The sequence below is a fragment of the Gopherus evgoodei genome, chromosome 11 (assembly GCF_007399415.2).
Source record: "Gopherus evgoodei ecotype Sinaloan lineage chromosome 11, rGopEvg1_v1.p, whole genome shotgun sequence".
In the NCBI taxonomy this organism is placed as follows: domain Eukaryota; kingdom Metazoa; phylum Chordata; order Testudines; family Testudinidae; genus Gopherus; species Gopherus evgoodei.
Genome location: NC_044332.1, coordinates 15573111 through 15594812, shown reverse-complemented (window position 1 = coordinate 15594812; position 21702 = coordinate 15573111). Strand labels below are relative to the sequence as shown.

The 21702-nt window shown below is 40.4% G+C and overlaps 1 protein-coding gene across 6 annotated transcripts in view; it reads left to right on the top strand.

The window, feature by feature from the left end:
- Positions 1-21532, top strand: part of UNC80 (unc-80 homolog, NALCN channel complex subunit) — a 197667-nt gene extending 176135 nt beyond the window's left edge. For 4 of the 6 annotated variants that reach the window (XM_030580473.1, XM_030580471.1, XM_030580474.1 and 1 more), the window contains 8 exons: positions 1884-2049; positions 3378-3557; positions 6272-6410; positions 8487-8543; positions 14176-14257; positions 14711-14822; positions 16042-16253; positions 17475-21532. In XM_030580473.1, coding sequence (XP_030436333.1) covers positions 1884-2049; positions 3378-3557; positions 6272-6410; positions 8487-8543; positions 14176-14257; positions 14711-14822; positions 16042-16253; positions 17475-17744 — 1218 coding nt within the window. In that variant the 3' untranslated portion in view covers positions 17745-21532. The remainder of the gene's footprint in view (positions 1-1883; positions 2050-3377; positions 3558-6271; positions 6411-8486; positions 8544-14175; positions 14258-14710; positions 14823-16041; positions 16254-17474) is intronic. The other 2 variants (XM_030580475.1, XM_030580469.1) reach the window with 1 other exon arrangement.
- The last annotated feature ends 170 nt before the right edge of the window (positions 21533-21702 follow it).

Genomic DNA, 21702 nt, shown 5'->3' with positions numbered 1-21702 from the left:
AGCATTCCACAAGTCAGGAAGATTTCTCATGGGCCAGCATTCAAGGTGCTAACGGGAATCCTTACACATTGGGCAGGCATTTTACCTTGCATTGCCAGGGTCTTATCCCACAAGGCACTGAGCATCCCCTGACTTCAAAGGTAATTGCAGGAGCTTGGTCAACTCGTGGGATCAGAGCCTTAGAAAGGAGGTCACAAGTGGCCACTATTGAGGTGACTTTATATAAATTTGCTCAGCTTTGGGGCTAATGATTGTATTAATTTCAGATTAGTGGTTGCAGGTGTGTATGGAAAAATCTAAATGCTAGTCCCCCATAAACCCTGGCTTGCCAAATAATATGGTGAACCCTGGGATTGGTAGAGAGATCTCATAAACCAGCTATCCCCTCATGAATTAATCTTGCATGAGGGACCTTCTGCCATCAACTCAAAGGCCTGTCTATTTCCTGGATGGCCCAGTCGCAGAATGAGAAACATTTTAAAAGTGTTCAGGGGGACAGACCAGAAGCCGTACACTTGCCCCACTCTTTCCCCTGGTTCTTAGCAGTAACTGTCAAGGGCCGTGGTGGGCACACACTGGAGATGGAAGGAGTGAGCTGCCATTCCCAGATACCCTGGTGACAGGGTTAGTTCTCTGCCCCAACCAATGAGAGTACGTCTTCACTGCAGAGTTAGCCTGGATGATCAGCACCTGACTTAGCCTAGCCCGGATGTAAGCAGCCAAGCTGCATGGCACCACCCACATTACTGTGTGGTCACTTGTGCTGCACTCACCCTGGTGTATCGCTGGGATTTCTGGGGGACAGCCCATGGTTCTTTGTGCTGCAATGATTCTCTCCCAGTGGATTGTGGGAGAACTTGTCTGTTTGTTTTGGCACATGATGGAGAAATTATGGGAAGGTGCTGGATGACTGTTGGTACTCAAGTGGGTTAGCCTGCATACTCACTGCAAAAAGTGGGTGGGTTACCCACCTGCATGAAAGCAGAACCAGGGTTTAACATTATAGCCCAGGATGGGCCAGTTAACCTAGGTTGAAAGCACCAACCTCAGGTCAAAGGTTTTTGTGTGTGGATGGGAGCTGGGTTAGGAGCAACGCCCAAATAAGAGCCCGGACTAACTCTGCAACGAACACAAGCCCTGAGAAACCAGGCCACTAGGGGGTTGGGTGGATCTGATGAACAGGATCCGGGATGGGTAGCATGATGTATCAAGAGAAGATTTTTTTAAACAGCATTGTTGGTTGGGTCGGGGGGAGACCCTTGAACTGATTTTATCTGATGGGAAGCACCTTCCCACTTTGTATTGGCTTTGAGCCATAAGCCAACACAGCGCTTGGTGTGCCCAGGCTGCTACTACTTACACTGACGTGTAGCTGGAGTCCCCATCATTGGAAGCCTTTAAAAATGAGTTGGACAAACACCTGTCAGGGTTGGTCTACTTGGTCCTGCCACAGCGCAGGAGTCTTGACTCGATGACCTCTCGAGGTCCCTTCCAGCCCCACCTTTCTGTGATTGTAAGCTCTTTGGGGCAGGGACTGTCTCTTATTGTGTGTAAATGTATTGCTTAGCACAAGGAAGCCCTGATAGACTGCTAATATATTAATAGCAACAGTGACTGGTTTCAATGTACATTGAGTCAGATATGCGTATTCCAAAAAGTGGAGAGAGAATCTGCATGTTTGGTTGTGTTTTCATATGCAACTACAAAGCTCACCCCGAGCTAGATAACATCCCTCTGCTTGTTGCCTCAGCCTGTAGGTGTACAAGCAGCCAGGGGACTGTGATGCCAGGGCACTCACAAGCTAGTTGGAAAGGGACAGAATGTTGTTTCTCAGTGATACTGGAGTGGTCTTGTGCTAACGGGTTGTTATGTCTCTCTGTCAGCTGCTGGCCCAACCCGCAGAGAATCATGAGGAGATGACTGCCCGACAACATATCGCTGACCAGCTAGAGAGGCGCTTCATACCACGCCCTCTGTGCAAGAGCTCCCTCATCACAGAATTCAACAGTGAGCTCAAGATCCTGAAGGAGGCAGTGCACAGTGGGTCAGGTAAGGCTGTCCTGGGAGGAGGAGGATGCTCACATGCAGAGGAGAGAGGATTTCTTACCCCTTTGTGTGGATACATATGGCAAGAAACAATAATTTTGCCCATAGTATAGCCCTGTGTGTGAAACTTGATTTAATATATGGAAGCTTAAATGCATAAAAATACGCAGTTCTTCCTTCTACAACAAATACATGGAATTTTCAAAAAACAGAAATGCATGTCTTGGAACTGTTGTGACAGCTTCGTCCTTTCTGCGGGGGTGCACTGGGGTACGCAGCACACCAACAGCGGCAGGTGCTTTACACATGGTAATTTTTTTTAAGTGCATTTTTTGCTTGCAAAAGGTGCTGGCCTGGCAGCCCTGGAAACTGAAGCCCCTTCTTTATGAAAAGACGAGGTACATCATACAGAGCTCCCCTGCACTGCCTCGTTAATGTGCCACAACACACTGAGGGCAACAGGGTTGGTTTTCATGCCCTGTCAATCACTGCCCTGTCAGCTGAGACAGACAACAAAAGTGCAAATTACTACCCCTTATAATGGCAGCCTTGTTACATTCCCCTCTCCAGTAACTAAACTAAGAACACCATCTCACGTCTCATATGCCTTCACACAGCCGTCCGTCTGATGGTAACCTCTTTCAGTCACAGCAGACCAAAGTGCACTCTAACCAAGGCTGTACAGGTGAAACTAGTTTTTTAACTCTAGATAGTCTCAGCTCCCCTCTTTCAGGATTAGCTACTTGTTTATCAGCAGCAGATATTTCTTTTCTTTTCTTCCCTGTGAAAGGACAGCTGAGCATTTTTTGGCCCAAATCTATGCCCTTGTAATCAACAGGAAAACTCCTGACCGTTCATAAGGTGGCCACTTCTGCAAACTTTCTCCTTTGCTGTGTACATTTGCTGCCACTAGAGAGCAGTCATTACTTCCAGATTGTGGAAACTTTATATCGAGTACTTTGTTCTTAGAAAGTAGCTCCACTTGTTTTGCCCCATAATAATGTGCCTTGCTTGCTAAACCTTGCAGAGGGGCAGTGAATATGGCAGTATGGCTCAGGGGGAAAATCGGAGGACATAAGAAATCCTTGCAGTGACAAAAGTTTCTTACAGGCTAGCTGAGCTAGTGCAGTTGTATTGATCTGGTGTCAAGCAGAAGCAGTGGTAGAGTTCTCTTTCACAGCTGCTGCAGAAGGCCATTCGGCCCTCTGACTTTCCCACTTCTCTTGCCTTTCCCATAAACCCAGGCTGAGGAAGACACCCTCGCCCTGCTGGGAACAATATTTCTTTCAGCATCGGAACTGACTTGGCTTTGTTTTTCCCACTCTGTGCAGCCTACCAAGGGAAGACCTCCATAAGCACCGTGGGCACTTCCACCTCTGCTTACCGCCTCAGCCTTGCTACCATGTCCCGCTCCAACACAGGCACCGGCACCGTCTGGGAGCAGGACAGCGAGCCTTCCCATCAGGCTTCGCAGGACACTCTGAGCCGCACGGATGAGGAGGATGAAGAAAGTATGTGGCTGCTGGGGCAGGATCAGAGTACAGTAGCAGCCCCTTGTTGCCTAGACCCAGCTCTGCTGTACAGGCAGAAGGGGGTGTTGTTTTGAACAGTAGAATGATCAGGGACTCTTTACTGGATGAGTCCTTAATGCTACAAGCCCTTGCTCTGTGCACGGCTGGGAGGAAAAGACTGTTGCTCTCCAGCACACGTGTGAACAGAGGGTACATGTGGGCACATGGTTCAGCGTTAGGGGTGGTCGCCATACTGTGCAGTTTTTAATGTCAAGTCCTCACATGCCTCTTTCCATACTCTTGAGCACAGGACTGAGGAACGGTAGGGTGCAGGTGTAGACCATAAGTAAAGCAGAAGAGACACGGGCAGTCCTCACAATGCTGATAAGGCATTTAGCTAAACGGTCCCCTCTTTAGCCTTAATCCTGCTATTAGGCAGGAGCAATTTGGTGGCTATGTAGCAAGCATCGCATTGCAGCAGTATCAGCTTGCTATGCACTTCCTGCTCACCTCTGAACCACAGGCTCCTACGTGTACCTGTACCTTCACTAGGTATGCTCAAGCCACGGCTAGTGTCTGTGCTGATTGGGATGTCTGACCTACTCAAGCATTTGTGAGTATTTTGTAATACATTAGCTGATCAACAGAGGACATCAAGCCTTAAGACTTCTGTCAGCCAATATTCCACCCCTTTATGCCCAGTGATAAGGGCAGAAAAGGTTCTGAGTTGTATGAAACATCCTGGTGTCTCTTTGCAGAAACGGTTTAGTATTTTAGGGCTTGTGTGGATTTGCACAGTCCAAATTTCACTTTGAGTTTGAAGGGAAGCTCATTGAAACCACTGAGTTTGCCTGAATTAAGTTTTGATATCAGAAACTTCCAAGTTTTGCCTGGTTTCTTTCAAAACCATCAGCCAGGAGCCCCTCTCATCTCTATCCAGGAGGCTTGGGCTTCCCACTCCTGTAGCTTTTATTGTCTTCTGGTGGTACAGAGGTTGTCCTAATGTCTTGAAACCCTTGCCACTCACTTTTGGTGCTTGGGGACAACTGCCTATTCCCAGAAAATGTCAGACATGAGAGAGGCAATGGCCCTAGAAGATGAAAAAGTGCATGGCTTGTCATGTGGAGAAGGTGTCCCTAACAGAGTGCTCCTCCTGAAACTTGATGTATATGAATTTATTACAAAACATTGCACAGCTTGTGTCCTGGTTTCTACACACTGTAGTTGGTGACTGATATCTTCTGGTGACAGTCTTGGATTCATTACAAGTGACTGCAAGCTGTGAGGAATAGACATCTTCCTGTTTGCCTAGCCCAGTAAAGATTCTAGAGCCAGCACTGTTCCACCCTAGTCTGATTTAAAGCTGGCTAACATGCCAAAAGAAGCATGAGAGAGCCACCAAAATAACCCAAAGAAATTAACCTAAATTCTCCAGGGAAAATTAATTCTAAAAGAGAAGATATTAAGGCAGTTTAGTTAATGGCATGTCGGAGGAACAACATGCAGCATGAACCTTTCCATAAGCAGTATTTAAACTACTTGTTGGGTTGAAAATACTAGCAGGTCATAAATGATCATTTGATTAAAAGAATCCTCCAATGTTATAGGAAAGTTATTGTATTTGTTACAAATCCACATTTTTATCAAATAAATGCGGCAGCATTGGTATTGCATTCAAATTCACATAATTAAATGCAGCAAAACTTCCACATCTTGGTGTTCATAAGAAGAAATTAAAACTCAAACAGCTTTCAGGTTCTCTTGGGATGTAAGTGAAAATATAGGTAGTACTGGGTTTATTTTTGAATGATACATGTCCTCTTTAAATGCAACTACAATATAAATATGCAATCTTTTTTTCCTAGAAACAGCAATGTATCAGAATATATTCACCCACAGATTATCCCAACATATCAAAATTAGAGCTGGTTAAAAAAGGGAGGATAGAAATATTACATGAAAATTTCTCCAGTTTCTATTTTGAAATGTAAAAAAAAAATTAAATACAGAAAAATTTCAATGAATTTGTCCTCTGTTTTCAGACTAGGTATAGAGTTGGTCAGGTTTTTTTAATTTCAAAATTTTGTTGAAAATTTCAACCAGCTCTAATCAAAATCAAGCATATGTGACAGACTTATTTTGCGTAAGTTCACCTATATTTTTATGAATATAAGATCAGCATTTTGAGAAAATACTGCATTTTGCAAGTTAGATACTGTTGAGTCTGTACATCTCTTCCTCTTTCCTTTCATCTTGTAATAAGATTGATTTTTCTGGATCTTGAAATGTATTAATTTTTTTATGAGCAAAATGTCCCGTTATAGTTTTCATTCTCAAGAGGCATCATATTTTGTTGGACAACTTAAAAATAATAATTGTACTGTAGTAGCACCTAAACGCCCTGAACTCATTGTCCAAAACAATGTACAAATATATAACAGAGTGAGGGTCTCTTCTCCAAAGGGCCTGCAGTCTAAAGCCCTGAAGTTGCAAACATTTAAGCACATGTTTTACTTTACTATGGCTACGTGTGGTAGAAAAGTTAAGCAGATGCACATATTTGCAGTGTTGGACCTGAGTGAATTAGAGAGTTCTGTGTGCACTAGGCATGAATATGGGATGGGATCTGGAATTACGTGGAAAGTTTTAAATGTGTCATTGGGGTTGTGGATGAATTTTTTTCTTTTTTGGTCTCTTTCCTATGTCCTTTCTAGATGACTCAGTGAGCATGCCCAGTGTGGTAAGTGAACAGGAAGCCTACCTTATGGGTGCCATTGGGAGGCGGCGGTTCTCCAGCCATATCTCCAGCATGTCTGCACCTCAGGCTGAGGTGGGCATGTTACCCAGCCAAAGGTAACAACATGTGCTTTTCACCTTTCCCACTCTGTTCTCCAGAGCAGACATTCCAAAGGTATAGTGTGTGTAACTCAGACACAGTAGCAGGGTGAGGGTGGTAAATTCAGCACCCGAGTACTAAAAGGCTAATCCTCCACCTGCAGTGCTTGCTCATTTGAGTAGTCCCATTGATGTCAGTGCAAGTACTTGCCACAGGTTAGAACATAACAATTCTTCAATACAATGTGTAATGCATGACTTTCATGAGAGCCACATTTCATTGTTAGGAAAGTTCCCGTCAGAAACTGACAGCATCTTTATTGTTTCTCTGCTAATGCCATGCCTGTTGATGTGGATTTCAAAGATAGAGGCATGATTTCAGGGTGGAGAGTACACTTAGAGGTTTCATTCTGAGCCAGAGTCCTGCATACAGCACTTAAAATGACTAGGGAGAAATCCCAGCGTGCGGGGAAAGTTTACTCAGTACAATCGCAACCCCCAAGTCAGAACAAAAATTAGTTTTCCTCTGGACATTAGTTAATGGCAGAAAGAGAAGTGGGATTATTCTAAATCAGAAACTTCTCTGTCTGCTAGAGCTAATCTTGGATGCCTCTTTTTAGAGTGAGAGAGAAAGAGAGAGAGGATTTGGTTATTGTACATTGCACTCATTAGTCAGGTGCGTGACATAGAAGCCAATGAACAAGAGATTTTTCCAATTAAATTGTTATTTTTCAGTAAACAATGTTTATTTCTTATTTATATGTCATATAGATTTGCAAAGAGCTCTGATAAAGGGTCAATATATAGATTCATTTATGTCATTTTTTTATAATCTTGAAAATGTGAAATCTGCATTATCTTATGACTGGCCATTATCCCTTTGCTCAGCCTTGTTTGTAATTCAGTTAGAAATCCCTCAGTGTATGGGGCATGTAACAGTTAAAAGCAACAGCTATAGTATATACTGGCAATGATAGGGGAGGTAATTGCTGAACTAGAAGCCACTCCAGTTGTATCCCAGAGTTGCATAAAAGGTACTTGTGAGGACATCTTTAAATTCATTTCATTCAATTCATTCATTAATGTCTTTACAATAAGTATATTTTACTGTAATTTTTTTCCTGTGGGCTGTGGTGCTCTTTAATTAGTGATGCTGAGAACAATAATGAAGTTTAATTGCAATATAGATTTGGACTCTTAGCCTTTTTAAGCATGAAATCTACTGTGTAGGGTAGATACTTCATTGGCCCAGCAAGCATAATCCTTGTTCTCAACCGCATACCCATTTTCGTCATGGATGAGCAATGGTATCTGGGATTTTTTGAGTGTATTACACATGTAAACTAATAAATGAACTAATAAATGTATAGTAATATTATTGCTTTCCCGCTGGTAATCCACCAGACTTCTTTCTATCTTTCATATTTCACATATAAGGGAACAGAATGGAATACTGCTAGTTGTTCCTGCTTGATGGGGGAAGTAGGCAGCAGATGAGGCGGTGTGATTGGGTACAGATTTGCCAGTATACATTCCAGCTGTTTACTTACAGTTTCATTGCAATGCAAGATCATGCTTTCCAGCAGTTTGGCCTTTTAATGGCATCAGAACTAGAATGTTGTTCTACAGCTCATGTTAAGTGGATTAGCCTGAATAAGTGAACTGATGGGGTTGTGGTAGGGGGAAGATCTTAAATGAAACTGGAAGTAAATAGAATACAATAAAAGGAAATACAGGCAGCAAAATAGTTTGAAAACTTTCTAAGCCCCATCCTCCCCACCCCTTATTTGCATTAGAATCACACCTCAGTGAGGTTCTTAGCTCATGCAATGTATTGTATAGATTTGGAGGTCTCCATGTATCATAGCCTCCATTTGTAAATTGCTCCTTTTATCCAGAATTTGATTGATCAGATGTTCCTCTTTCAATGCTTTGAGTCATATGTTCTGATGAGCCAGTGCAAGACCAAATGATTTTACCGTCCGCCTTTTCCTTTCTTATTCCGTTGATATTTTTTTTCTTGAAAACAGAGACAATTGCATGCTTTTTGCATTTTCTTTCCCTAAATGCTTCATCTCCCTGCCCCTCCTGCAGTGAACCTAATGTCCTCGATGACTCCCAGGGCCTGGCCGCTGAGGGCAGCCTCTCTAGGTACAGTGTCAACACTACCTGTCTGTCAGTGTCTGTGCTGGGAAATAATCAGTTCCCTATATCCTCTGTCTCTCTTCCTCACCCTTTGTCTCTCTTTCCATGTCTGTCTCTTGTTGTTCATCGATACTCAGGCCTGCAAGTCAAAGGTGTAGTAACCCGACTTCAGTTTTCAGCGTTGATTGCCAACAGTTTTTAATTCCTAACAACTGCGGGAATTAAAAAAAGAAAAATCTTGCCAAGCCAAAATATTTATCTGCCTGTTGTGGATTTTTCCATTGCTAGCTATTGCTCTGAAGAGCTAAGAAAGAAGCGTTATTATCACCATCGCATTAAATGTAACCTTTTATGAGCACCAGTTTGGGGACCTCCTTTTTAAAAAAAAATCTGTCCTTATATTAATCTCACAATATCACCGTCAAGAAACACTTTAATCATTATTATTTTCTTCAGTATTCATTAATAATACAGATCCTGATAAGCTGTGTTAAATACAGGTCCCTCTGAATGCCTTTATGGGAATCCCCACTTATTACAAAGTGTTAGCATTCTACAAACACTAGCCTTAGAGTTTTCAGGCAAATGCTGTTCATCCTTATTTAAAATTGCCCTGACAGTCCAAGCTTTGCAACTAGCGTTTCTTGTGAACAGGAGAGCTTAACAAACAGTGTTATTACTCTGCCTTTAATATACGTTGGTTGTAAGATTTTTAAAAGGAGGACTGCACCTTTAACAGTCAGCTCAGCCATGTTAATCATTCTTCCTGGTGTACTAATACCTCTCAACTGATCCTCATGAGGTGGGAAAGCTCTCACTCATCACAAACTCCTTATTTCATTCTGGGAGAGCATTTCCACATTCTGGGAGAATACAGGCTGCTCCCTTAAGTATACCACATCTCTCTCTGTTGTTTTATTACTCTTGCTTAAAGATGAGGATGTGTTTAGAGGTATTCTTGTGAGTTAATTTTGTTTTGTTTGAGATTTCTCCAGTTTTATTTTAATATTGAAAAATGGGAAATGAAGTCTGTTGTTGGATGTGTCATTTAGATCAACCCCATGATTCATGGTGTCACTTGTGTTTGTGTGCCCTGCCTTGATCAGTCTCTGATTGGTGGTAATGTGGAAGGTGTTGTAAAGAAAAGACATTGTCCTTTGGCCGTGGCAGGGATGTTACTGTATAGCAAAATGTATTATTCTGTGCAAAAAAGATCATGAAGAACCCAGTCTTCTTGAGAGGCAACTGAGCAATAGTTCAGAAGCCTAGAAAAAAAACAAACAAAAATTTCTCTATAGGGGAAGTTAAATGCATTCATTTTATTAATGTGAAAACCTGATTACCTTTGGCAGATGACCTGCAGATTGAGTCACATCCTAATGTTGGTTGGGAAATGTCTTGACTCTGATAAATGGGGGTCAGGCTACACAGCAACTCTTGGTGACAAGTCCAGGAGTTTTATGACAGCTGAGCCAGCTGACAAGATCAATGTCAAAATAATTCATATTGATCTCTGAAGTCTAAACATATGCACAGTGAGTTCCGTTAGCTACTAGTGCATCAAACTTTGCCCAGAACAGGACTTTGTATCTCCTGTACTGCGCTGTGTTACAGAGTTTCCATAAAGGAGAAGATCAGTTGGCATGTTTGGTGAGATAGATTTCTACAGCGAGACTATTTCTGATTGGGGTTTCTTATTTTTGGAAAACACAGTCATAGACTTCTTTGTTTTAAAAAAGTGACACTTTTATTCCGCAGAACCTTAAAAAAAACTCAAGATAATTAACTTGATCTCTGTGAAAAGGCTACAATTATAGTTCTGTAAAGATGAAAAAAAGCAACATTTTAGCTGTATTGTGTGTTCTTAAATGTGCAAATTGCATTCCTTCTGTAAAGGAGAGAAGCAATAGAACAGAGAGATAGTATAGCAGCTTATTGAGATCATTGTTGTAGCAGAGGATAAATACATTCTTCAATTCAGGAACACTAGTTTAAATAAAACAGGCCAAGATTTTTCTTTAGCTAGCGCTGATCTTCACTAGAGCACAGGCATAAAAACTGCTTAGGGTAGCTTACTGAATTCAGAAGCTGATATTTAGTCACAATTGATGGAGTGAAACAAACAAAGAATAGAAAATTATGGAAACCAGGAATTTCAAATAAATGAAAAGAACAATAATAAAGACAACAATAAAGTCTTTTTTCTTTTGTGCTTGTACCAGTTAGTTAGATAGGTAACATTCAGGTTCCCGAGATTATGCAGAAAGGGTGGAGAGGGAATTTTATTTAGCATCATGATTTGTTGCAGTTATAACTTGAAAAAAGATGGAAGATTTTCCCAAAGCACAAGGGAAAAGAGAATGAGAACTTCCTATAATTGAAAGCTGATCCACAAAAAAATTCCATTTCAACATTTCTAATTATGCTTGTTTTAAATTAATCATGATCTGTAAGGAAAAGTAGAGCAAATAATATCAACAGGGCAAGCGTGGAGGAAATTTGACAATCTGTTGAAATCCCAGGCCTGGTGTCTTGAGAAGTTCAGCAGGTGCATTCTACCTGGATGTTATCTGAAGGCCTGGCAGCCACTAAAGTCCATTTAGTACAGTTTAACAACTATTTGCTTGCTTTTTCTGGTTTTTGTTCTCCCTCCCCCCCACTTTTATTTGTTGCATTATTTCTTGTTATTCATTAAAATAACTTATCATAAATGCCAACCTGGCAATGCTTACTCCAGTATGTCCTGTGTGGTATGAAATTTTACACTGGCCTAACATTTGTTGTATGGTTGGCAATCATTTTTCATTAACAGCTTGTTTGTTTGTCTGTCTCTGTGCTAACCATGTAACATGATTACGGGGACATGGCCCCTTGTCATAGGTATCCAGTAGGTGACAGAGGAGCACTCTTGATGGACAGGCAAGTTTACAAGTGTGTTCTGCTCCAACAGATCAGGTTTATGTGCTCCAACAAAAATCCTCTAGTATATGCCAGGAGAAGTAGAATAAACTATGCCATGTGAAAATGGCATTGGATTTGATTCAAAGCAGTTCAGCAGCATCTCCACAAACTGACCTCCCAAGTATAATGATTGCTCCAAACCAAGAACAAAATAACAGTGCACACTTGGTCCTGTTTACTAGACAATGAGAGGCAGAAAAGAAGGGGAGGGTACTTCCAGAGTCAACAGACCCTTTGGAACTAATTTTCACTGAAACCAGGTTGTTGTTGCTATTCTGGAGAAGGAAAAAACAACCATAATGGAATCATAACTATTTCAGGAAATTCAGTCACTCATCTTACACTTACACTCTTTCTCTCTCTCTCTCAAAATGTGGGGTGAATCTGAGTATATAGGACAGTAAAAAGGATGGGGCAGGGCCCTGTGCAGGTTTTTCTGCCAAATTCCATTGTTCATACTTCCCCATCTTTTACCTCCAATCTGCCGTTCACTAAACTCATTTCATATCTGATATAAGTGAGGCTTAACCCCAGGCCAACAGAGAGGAAAAGCAAATGAATCCAACCTTTCTGTCACTCATCTCTTTGTTTGTCTTTAATGCACAGATTAGTCCATGGAAATCATTTTTTCCTCATGTCTAACATACATGCAGTATGGTAACATCACACTCACAAGTATAATGAATTATGTTTACCTAATAAGTGTTTGAAGGTGTTTTCTTTATGTTTGCTTTTTGACATGCTTGTTCCATTGCTGTAATTGATTAATTACATTGAACATAATTTTAGTCTTTCTGACAGAGGTCGGTCTCCCCATTCATAGAACTAAACATCATCATCTTTCCTCAGAAACTATAACAACAATCTTACCATAACTCAGTGATATTTAGCCACTGAGTTGAATCGAAACTTTTTATTGCACCATTTTAAATATATATTCTGAAACAAATTGAGGTTCAGTATTCTATTTAAAGAAAGTATTTACATGTTAATATCTATCTCTGTGTCTCTAAATATTTCCCAAGTACCGAAGTAATTCTAGAAACAGAAAATTAACAGAATGTGTACATATAATGTCATGCTGTCTGGATTTCTTATGTGAGGAAAAATGTAAATTCAGCCTGTTTGCCTTGATACCCTTGAGGATGTATCACTTTTGGAGTCTACTGCAGTCTAAGCAGTTGTATGTGCTGTAGGGCCATTGTCTGGGTCAAGAATGTAATGCTGACAGCTAGAAGTAGCTTGTGGGATCACGCAGTTCATAGGGGCACAGTCTCCTCTTGACATTTAGAATGTTTAATTGTAAATGAGATTGCACTGTGCTGAGTATTTGCTCTAGGGGATGGTGATCTCTTTTGAAAGGGTTGTTCAAGAGAGAAAGGACCCAAATATACATTATTTTCTGGTGTTGAGCTAAACCAGTCTCCTGGCCATGCTGTTGTAATAAACCCACAGAAGTATTAGCTTTGTCTTTTTCTCCTCCAGTCCTGGTAAGGCTCTGTGTCAAATCACACCTCCCTAGAGGCTCTGACCTCTTTCCAAGAAAGATCCAAGAAAGGCTCAGAAAACTGAGAAGAAAGAGAATGTTCTTTTTCTTAGATTAAGACATGCCAATGCCAGAACGTACTGCACTACTGAATATTTAGCAGTGCATACTAAATAATCTTAGAAGCTGCTTAATTGGGATGCATGCCTTAATGGTTCGGATTTGTCCCAAGTAGGCAGCTGTCCCTTTGGAAAGAAGTTCATCTAAGTGTTACTTACCATGGCAACCATACCTGTCTCAGATGCAGCTCACTCAACTAAAACATTTGTGATCATTGCCTGCTAATAAGTAACCCAACTTGTGCTTGAGCTGGGAGGAATAATACAGTATTGTGAAAGGGACTGAGGGGAAGAACAATCTGCTACATATATCAGGTTAACAGAGGAATTAGTTGAACAGTAACAGACTACTTTACAGCATTTAGCAGTTTCTTTTATTGTTACAGTGCCTTTACTTTTAACTTTTAGTTATTCAGATTTCGTTGACAACCTATTAAGTCCTAAAAGAATACTGTAGATTTGTTTTTATATTTAATTGCATTTATTTTGCTCATTAGCCACAAAGAGACTTGAGGCTGCAAACATCCCAAATGCACCCTGTTTGCATAAGTCATGCACCCTTTATGTGAATGGAACCTTTGTCAGTTGTGTTCGTTTTTCATTTTTGTTTATTTAAATGACATTGAAACCAAAAGACAAAACTGAGGTGAGGCTTTGGAATACAATTGGGAGAAATAGGCCTGTGTAATTACCCTCACCAAAAAACAAACGGAGATAATAAAATGGCGTTCTTGCCTTTCGTCTGTGGAGGCCAATGTGACAAAGGACGCAGAGAGGTGGGTATTGCAGAATGGGATGCATCAATCAATGACTGAAAACTGAAAATCTCAGTTTTTACAGCTCTGTGCTACCTGTGCGTGGCCTAATTCTGAATGCCATGATTCCTACTCCCATTCCCTTCCCAAACTGTGGAAGCTGCAACCCAACAGATCCTGTCACCCATCCTTCAAAGATGATGCTTCTGTCTTTGAAGTGACTGTGCCATTAGTGTTTTTTAGTCATGATTGCCAGGGATTATTCTAATCAGCCACTGTACTTTTATGGTTGTGCTAATAGTGTCAACACTTAACAGGGTAGCGAGCGTGCAGAGTGAACCTGGACAACAGAATCATCTTCTTCAGCAACCATTAGGAAGGAAGAGAGGCCTCCGGCAGGTAAGATCACAGGAAGAAGTGAACATGACAGTTCCAATTTGTTGCAGTCCATTTACTGCTGAGATCTTCTATCTTCTGTTCCCCTTGCCCAGAATGTATTACAGCATCACAATCCTCTGAATTAGCAGGAAGTGCTTGGGCAAGCTGAACCATTCAGGTCTGCCAAACCACCAAGCCAGAAGTTATGCTTCATTTCAAATCCCCAAATCCTTTCCCAAATAGCTATATTATTTGAGCAAAGGTCACTGCATTAAAATTGAATTGTATCAAATGCATTATTTCATCACCTGCTTTTATACTACACTGATGTCTAAATTAAAGATGCCAAAAAGAAAAATTGGTGGCTATACATAGAATGGCATAAATGATATGACTTAGTCACATAAAGGTGAATGTTTCAGTTGTACATTGGTGTCTCCTTGGTCTAACTTTACTCTGCTTTGTGTGCCTTAGCTACGAAGACCTCTTCTCTCACGTCAGAAGACCCAAACTGAACCTCGTAGCTGTCACGGGGCTCGACTTTCAACTACTCATCGAAGTATACAGCCAAAACCAAAACCAAGTGGTGAGGCAACTTCTGCTTTTCCACAGCTAGCATCTAATATTTTAAAGTACGAGCTACTACGTTTTGTTTTTCCTTCTAAGACAGGTTACTGTGTGAATTGTACATAGGTATGCTTTCTGTAAACTGTTCTCAAGAGAAGTTCTGGGTAGTTTGGGGGGATTGGTAATGGGATGCATAGCCTTTTATCAGTTCATGTCTAGCCCCAGTAGGTAGCAATTGGCAATTATCAGCCAGTTGCTTTTCAGTAGTCCATGTGATGTGAATTTTAGTTGTTTCAGTCTAATTTCTGGAGGAGAGACACCACATCAGAAAAAAATACTTTCACAAAATTGGCAGTTTCTCCAAAGGCCTACATCTGAATGGACATAGACATTGAATTATCTTCCCACCCATAGATAGAGGATTAAAGAGTCAGGTGTCTTCCACTGAGAATGCCCTGTCAACAGCACTGAGATGTGCAACTCTAGAGATTGCTAGTGAGAATGCCTCTGCCAACATCTGGTGTCCTAGCAGAACATAGAAAGAGAAAGTTTCTCCAACAGTGAGGACCTAAACTATACAGGGCTTTAAAGACTGAATGTAGAAGCAAATAGGGGAGCCAATTCAGTCTTTGGCATACTGGTGCTATGTTCTTTTTGTGCCTAACATTGCTAATTAGGGCATACAGTTGTTGAATTCTGCACCTCCTGAAGCATCCATGTGGTTTTCAGGGGAAGCCTGTGCGGAGCACGTTGGTTACTGATCTAGCAGGCAGCACTTTTCCTTGAGTTAGTGAATGAGGATGGTCCGAAGAGGAGCAGTGCTGCAGGAGATGTGCTACAAGCTAAATCTTTGGCCATAATTAAAAACAAGAGCAAGGATATTAACTTTAATGGATACATTTCAGTGTAGGTAACTATATTTTGCCTGCTCTTTACTCCTGCTTGGTGGCTGCCTAGGGTAAGGCTCAGAAATAGGAGTCAAAAGCCCTGGATTATGTTCTCAGGTCTAGTACAGACTTCCTATCCAGCCTTTGGCAAGTCACTTAACCATTTGTGCCACAGTTTCCTCATCTAAATGAGGATCATAATAGCTAACTCACATGGCAGTTATGAATATATGTAAATCACTTTGGGCTGAAAGACACCATATAAACATAAAAGCATTTGTTATATTCTGATATTTTTTTCTAAATTGGAGTAATTTTGTATTTATCTTTCCCCACGTTCTGGTGCTGCAGTGGATCAAAAGCGATCAGTGACTTTCACGGAAACTCAGCCAGAGGCAACAACATCTTTAGCAACAGATGCCACACCGGTCCCAGCCCAGCAACCTAGCTGCAGCAGGAGCAGCCCTGCAGAAGTCAGCAAGCCGGAAGCTGTGACTAAACCTGTGCTGACCTCCTCACCTGCCACTGTTGTCGCTGATCTCCATAGCCAAACCACCAGCCAGGTAACTCATCTGACAAGTCAGAAAGTAGGTTAGCTGCTCCAGTCTCTAGTGAGTACATGCATATGCAGTGCCTCTCTACTTAGTGATTTAAGCTGCTGAAAAAATAGTGAAAATGGCTAACAATCTCACTTGTGGCCGTCAAACGAAGTGGTTGGTGTGTGAAGACTGCAGAGTCTGTTTTCTTTACAGTGAGGTAAAGTGCCACTTCTTGTTTAAATTGCTAGCTTCCAGATTTTTGTGTTGATTCTCTTTCCTTGCACTTCTGTTAGCACTTCACTACTGCATGTCCTTACCTTGACTGATCCTGTGTCTTCCTCCTCCAGTCTGTATAGATCTTTTCTTTCACATCTTTCTACATCAGTGAAAATTTTAATTCAGCTCTCTCCTCTGTTACTTTGGATTCTGAGGAATGATCTGTGGTGGGGGTTGGGGTAGGGTAGACTGATGCATCAGTATGGAAGGATTCCTACCAAAAACACATGGCTGCAGTAGCAAAGGTACCAGACTTTTGAGTATGTCAACACTGTAATCAGGGTGTGTGATTGCAGCATGTGTAGACGTATCTGAGTTAATGTTAATCTAGCTAGCATGAGTGCCAGTAGCAGTGGAGTCATGGCACATGGGCTTCAGCACAGACTAGCCACCTAAGTAAGTACCCAGGGTTGTACAGTGCAAGCTGAGACTCATGCCACTACACTTTCACTGCTATTGGTACTCACACTAGCTAGAGAAAATCATATATCTAATTGCAGTAGAGTACCTTTAGAAAGAAGCTCCTTGTTGTGCACTGACTGCTGGAAAAAGTAGGTGTTAAACCCAGAATTTGGAGCCAGCCCAATAAGACACAGGTCTCTTTTCTGATGTCTTTTTATCTGGTTCACCAGTGGGACACATCCTTGGCTATGAGCAGAAGAGATAGAAAAATCCATTTTGGAAAAGTTATGAAAAGAATTTCAAATTGCAGTGTCCTTTTAAGCAATGTTATCTTTGTAGTTTCTACTACAAATTCACCAGCTAGAAAAAAAATTAACTGTTTTTGCATAAAATTTTAGGGTTTTGTACCCATTTAAACATTTCAAATAAACCAAGGGGCAGTTATGGTTTAGTCTTTATTAGTTAACAGATCTGAATATATTTTGCACACGTTGGTTTTTATTCTCCCCCCTACCCCCTTCTCTTCCCATGAGTTGGAGCCTGACCGCAAACTCTCCTTGATTTCAGAGTGAGGTGCTTCCCACTGAGAAGGAAAAAGAAACAGAGGAGGATTTGGAGCCTCGGCCAGCACAAGCACATAGTACCCCACCCACACAGCTCTCTGATACGGAGGACTTTGCAGGGCTTGAGACAACCAGCTTACTGCAACATGGAGACACTGTCCTTCACATCAGCGAGGACAATGGGATGGAGAATCCCCTCCTTACCAGCCACTTCAGCTTCACGCATGTTGAGCTTGGTGAGACTGATGTTGATTTAGATGAGTCCCATGTTTAAATGTCAGGGAACTGCATTAGCATGGGAGGAGAGAGAATGTAGAGTCTTGGTGGAGAAACTGTATCTTCTCTATAGAGTTTCTTGATAACTACTGATGAACTAATCAGAAAGAGCACTTTATAGCCAGCAAGGGAAGATATCTAACAACCTATTTGCTATAGATTGCCAAATATGTTTTAGAAAACAAGCTAAGCCTTTTTGGCAAATCTAATTTGGTTCAGGGCAGACTGCAAAGACAAGAAGAGAATTCTAAAAAATTCTGCAGCTACATATCTGTTTCCCAAAATCTTGATCTGCCAGGAATCTACCGCAGTCTGTAGCTGCTCCAGTAAAATGCATTAGTTTAACATAGTAGACTGAAAAAACCCAACCTTTTCGAGGTTAGCCACTTTAACACTGCTCCCCCTGAAAGTTTATTTTTGTAATTTCAGAAGGGTTATGTAGTATCTGAATCCAAGACTCGCATGACTGAATATTGACAGTCAAAATGCTGACAATGAATATCGAACTAAAGATTGTTTTAAATAAACAGGCCTGTGATTGTGTTTTCTAATCCTCATAGCAATGGCACATACCATTGAATGATTAGAAAGATATTTTTTGGCACTGCAGACTTTAGCAGTGTTTACTTTTGTCTGCTGGTTTCATTGCACTCTGTAAGATAGTACCCTAGTGATAGAAAAATAGTCACTCTGTGTAAAACTGAATACACTACATACTACAGAAAAGAATGCACATGCTGTGCTCAAGGGGAGTGGTCTGTAGATGACATAAATGGTACTATCTGTCCTGCTTAAATATATTAAGCAATTTATGTAAAAAACACAGCTAGAATGTGTGGACTTTCTAGTACAGGGCAACAACTTAATTGATGCAAATATCTACTCTGTATGCACTTGAAAATGTATATTTTAAGTAACGTATATAATCCATATTTTCACATTCCTGTAAACTAGGAATGGAAACTGCAGAGAATAGACCTGATGAAAGAATATATTTTCTGCACACTGAGATTGTATTTAAAAAGGCACCATTCTATGTGGGTATATGAATATGCACTAGTTATGACTCTGCATGTGTAGATATAAATGCATAATATTTATATGTATATCATGTCCCCTTTGGGAACTGACTGAAGTCATGGGTGAGTTATGTTCTGTGCTTCAGGATCATGGGATTAAATTGAAACAGGACTTCAGTCATTGACGTATGGGAAAGCTGCAGAATAGCTGTGAGGCATACTGTGAAGTTGCAAGCAACGTCCATATTTACGTGTGTTTGTGTGTTCACATAAGACATTTTCAACTAATCTTGGTAGAATGAGATATTAGACCTTATAATTGTGGCATTATTTTGCATAGAAAAGTTATTTTTGATTACTTTAAAAGCTTTCTAAAATGTATTAGTTATGATATTTTTGACCTTTCAATTTGGACTCATGGTATTAAGACAACATGATTGTAAAGTTAAAATGATATGACCAAAAACAAAACAAAACCCACACCAAGCAACAACACCCAAGAACACCACTATATTTTTTTAAATAACGATTTTTTTCTAAAATCATTTTTCTGTAAAACACTGGCATACACAGCCTATATGCTGGTCTGGTGCAGTATTACAAGTTTTATTGGCATTAATTTAGGATCAACTCCAGTACTGACTGGTGGCTTCGGTAATTTCAACCAATCAAACCTTTATACCTCACCATCATGTATCCTCTACATATACAGATGAGTCAATAGGAGCCTTGTGTGTGTACATCAGAGTACAGAAATGGGTCTTATATATTATTCGCGCTCTCTCTCTCTCTCTCTCTCACACACACGTAAAACGGACACCTTAGCAACAACAAAATGTATTCTTTTCTCAAGCTTGTCTATTTAGGCCCCAGTCCAGAGGTGCTGAGCACTCTCTACTACTGTTGCCTTCACTGAGAGTTAAAGGCACTTTGCACCTCATAGCAAGCGCTAGTCACCTTGCAAGATTAAGCCCTTGCTGTACAGTGGGCAATCTTAGACACTTCTTTGACCACAAACCACTTTATGTAAAAATGGCACCTTGCTCAGCACAGATCATGGGTATTCTGAATGATAGCTGCTTATATCACTGACTTAAATATATCTGACTACTACTTACATCTCTCAGCATTACAGACCCTGCACTGGATTCTTTCCTAGTGTTGGCATCATCAAAAGAATTAATTACATCCTGCATGTGGAATTGCTATTATTAATGATGACTCACAAATCCGAAAGAACACCGCTTCGCTTTCAGACCCCAGTTTGGGTTAACTGGCAGTTGGAGGGGGCAATATTTTACTCATAAACGAAGTAAATTTGATATAGAAATGACTGAGAGGAAATTAACATGAAACCCCATGTTGAATTTTGTAGTCACTTTTTCACTAATAATATACTTTAAAAGGAAGCATTTACATTAATGTGAGAGAGATGCCTTCCATATTCTAATTTAATTATAGAAAAATAACTGTGATTTACTACAATAAATTCAATATTTGTGATAAATGTTTCCATGAAGGTTGCCCACTGTTACAAGCTGAATCCATCTTAGGAAGCCATAGCAAGGACTAAAAATGCCTCTTTTTGAAGTCCACCCTCCAACCAAACAAGTGCAGTGTATAAATGAAGATTACATTATTCAGGTGGCCCAGGAAAGGGCTATAATTTCATTAGGTAGTTATTAAGACAGGCTGATCAGTCTGTATACTTATAAATTTTACTTTCATATTGGTTGCACTTAATATTGTACTAATAAGGTGCATAAACATGTAATTTAGCAGAGTTTGTGCATTTTTCCAGTATCTCTATAAAGTGACTGGTATATTTCTGCTGAGAAGGAAAATTATGCAGCTTAATTAGTGTTAGAGGCCTTAAGTGCATGTCAAACGTCTGGCCCTTACAAATGTCTGTCAGTGTTTGGTTCTGTTGTGTTGCCTCAAAGTTTTAAACCAATTTGCAGTTGTCAAAAGGATTAAAGATAGAAAAGTCTGTTCACACTGATCATGTTCAACAAATAGTAATTAAAAGACAAGGCTCTGTTTAATCCTATTGTACAACATTAGACAAGTCTCCCTTTTTAAAAAGCACTATATCCTGCTATATGAGATTACTTTGCTCTGTTGCCAACAAAGTTTGTTATAATTTAATATGTTTATCTGTCATCTTTTAATATGTGCCTCGCTAGAACTTGCCATACATCCCCCCAGCCCCGCCTTTTAGAAAGGGGGGATCATTGTACTGAGAACTTTTGGTGTGATCCACTTGTTGTGTTCATTTGTGTCCTCTTAATATGACCTTAACTGTGCTAAATGTCTAGGTGTATTTATATGTACATGTATGTGCATAAGAATGTCACAGGATGTATTTGAAATAATACTATTGCCTAGATTTTTGAAGGAAAGATAATTGTGTTCCAGAAGGAAAACATGATGTAGGTTTGAAACTCATCTTATCAATTTGTTTGGAAGCTCAAAAAACATCAAAACTAGAAACTCTTGTTGAGTTAAAACCCTAAAACCAAGTATAGGTTTATAAATGGTGTAGTTCCCTCCCAATCTCCAAATAAGGGCATTCTCTTTGAAATTTGAACAAATCTTAAGCTTTAACAAAGTGTTTTTTGACTTCCCATTACCAAAGAAATGTTTAGAGGGAAAGAAACAAAATATCAGAGATGAAACCAATTACAATAGACCAACCTTCACAACCAAGTGGATATGTGATTTAAAATATTATCTCAGGGCAGTTAAGTAGGATATTACCTTCTCATTTGCATTTTCTGTTGTATTGGGAAGTGGTTAAGTCTTGCACTGAAGGGAAGGCAATCTTGCTGTGCCAAACAGAGAACAGAGTTTATTTGAAGCAAGTGAGATTTGAGGGCTTAAGGCAAATTCCTTACAGAGAACTGGATAAAAACATGTCAAATTTATATAATTTCC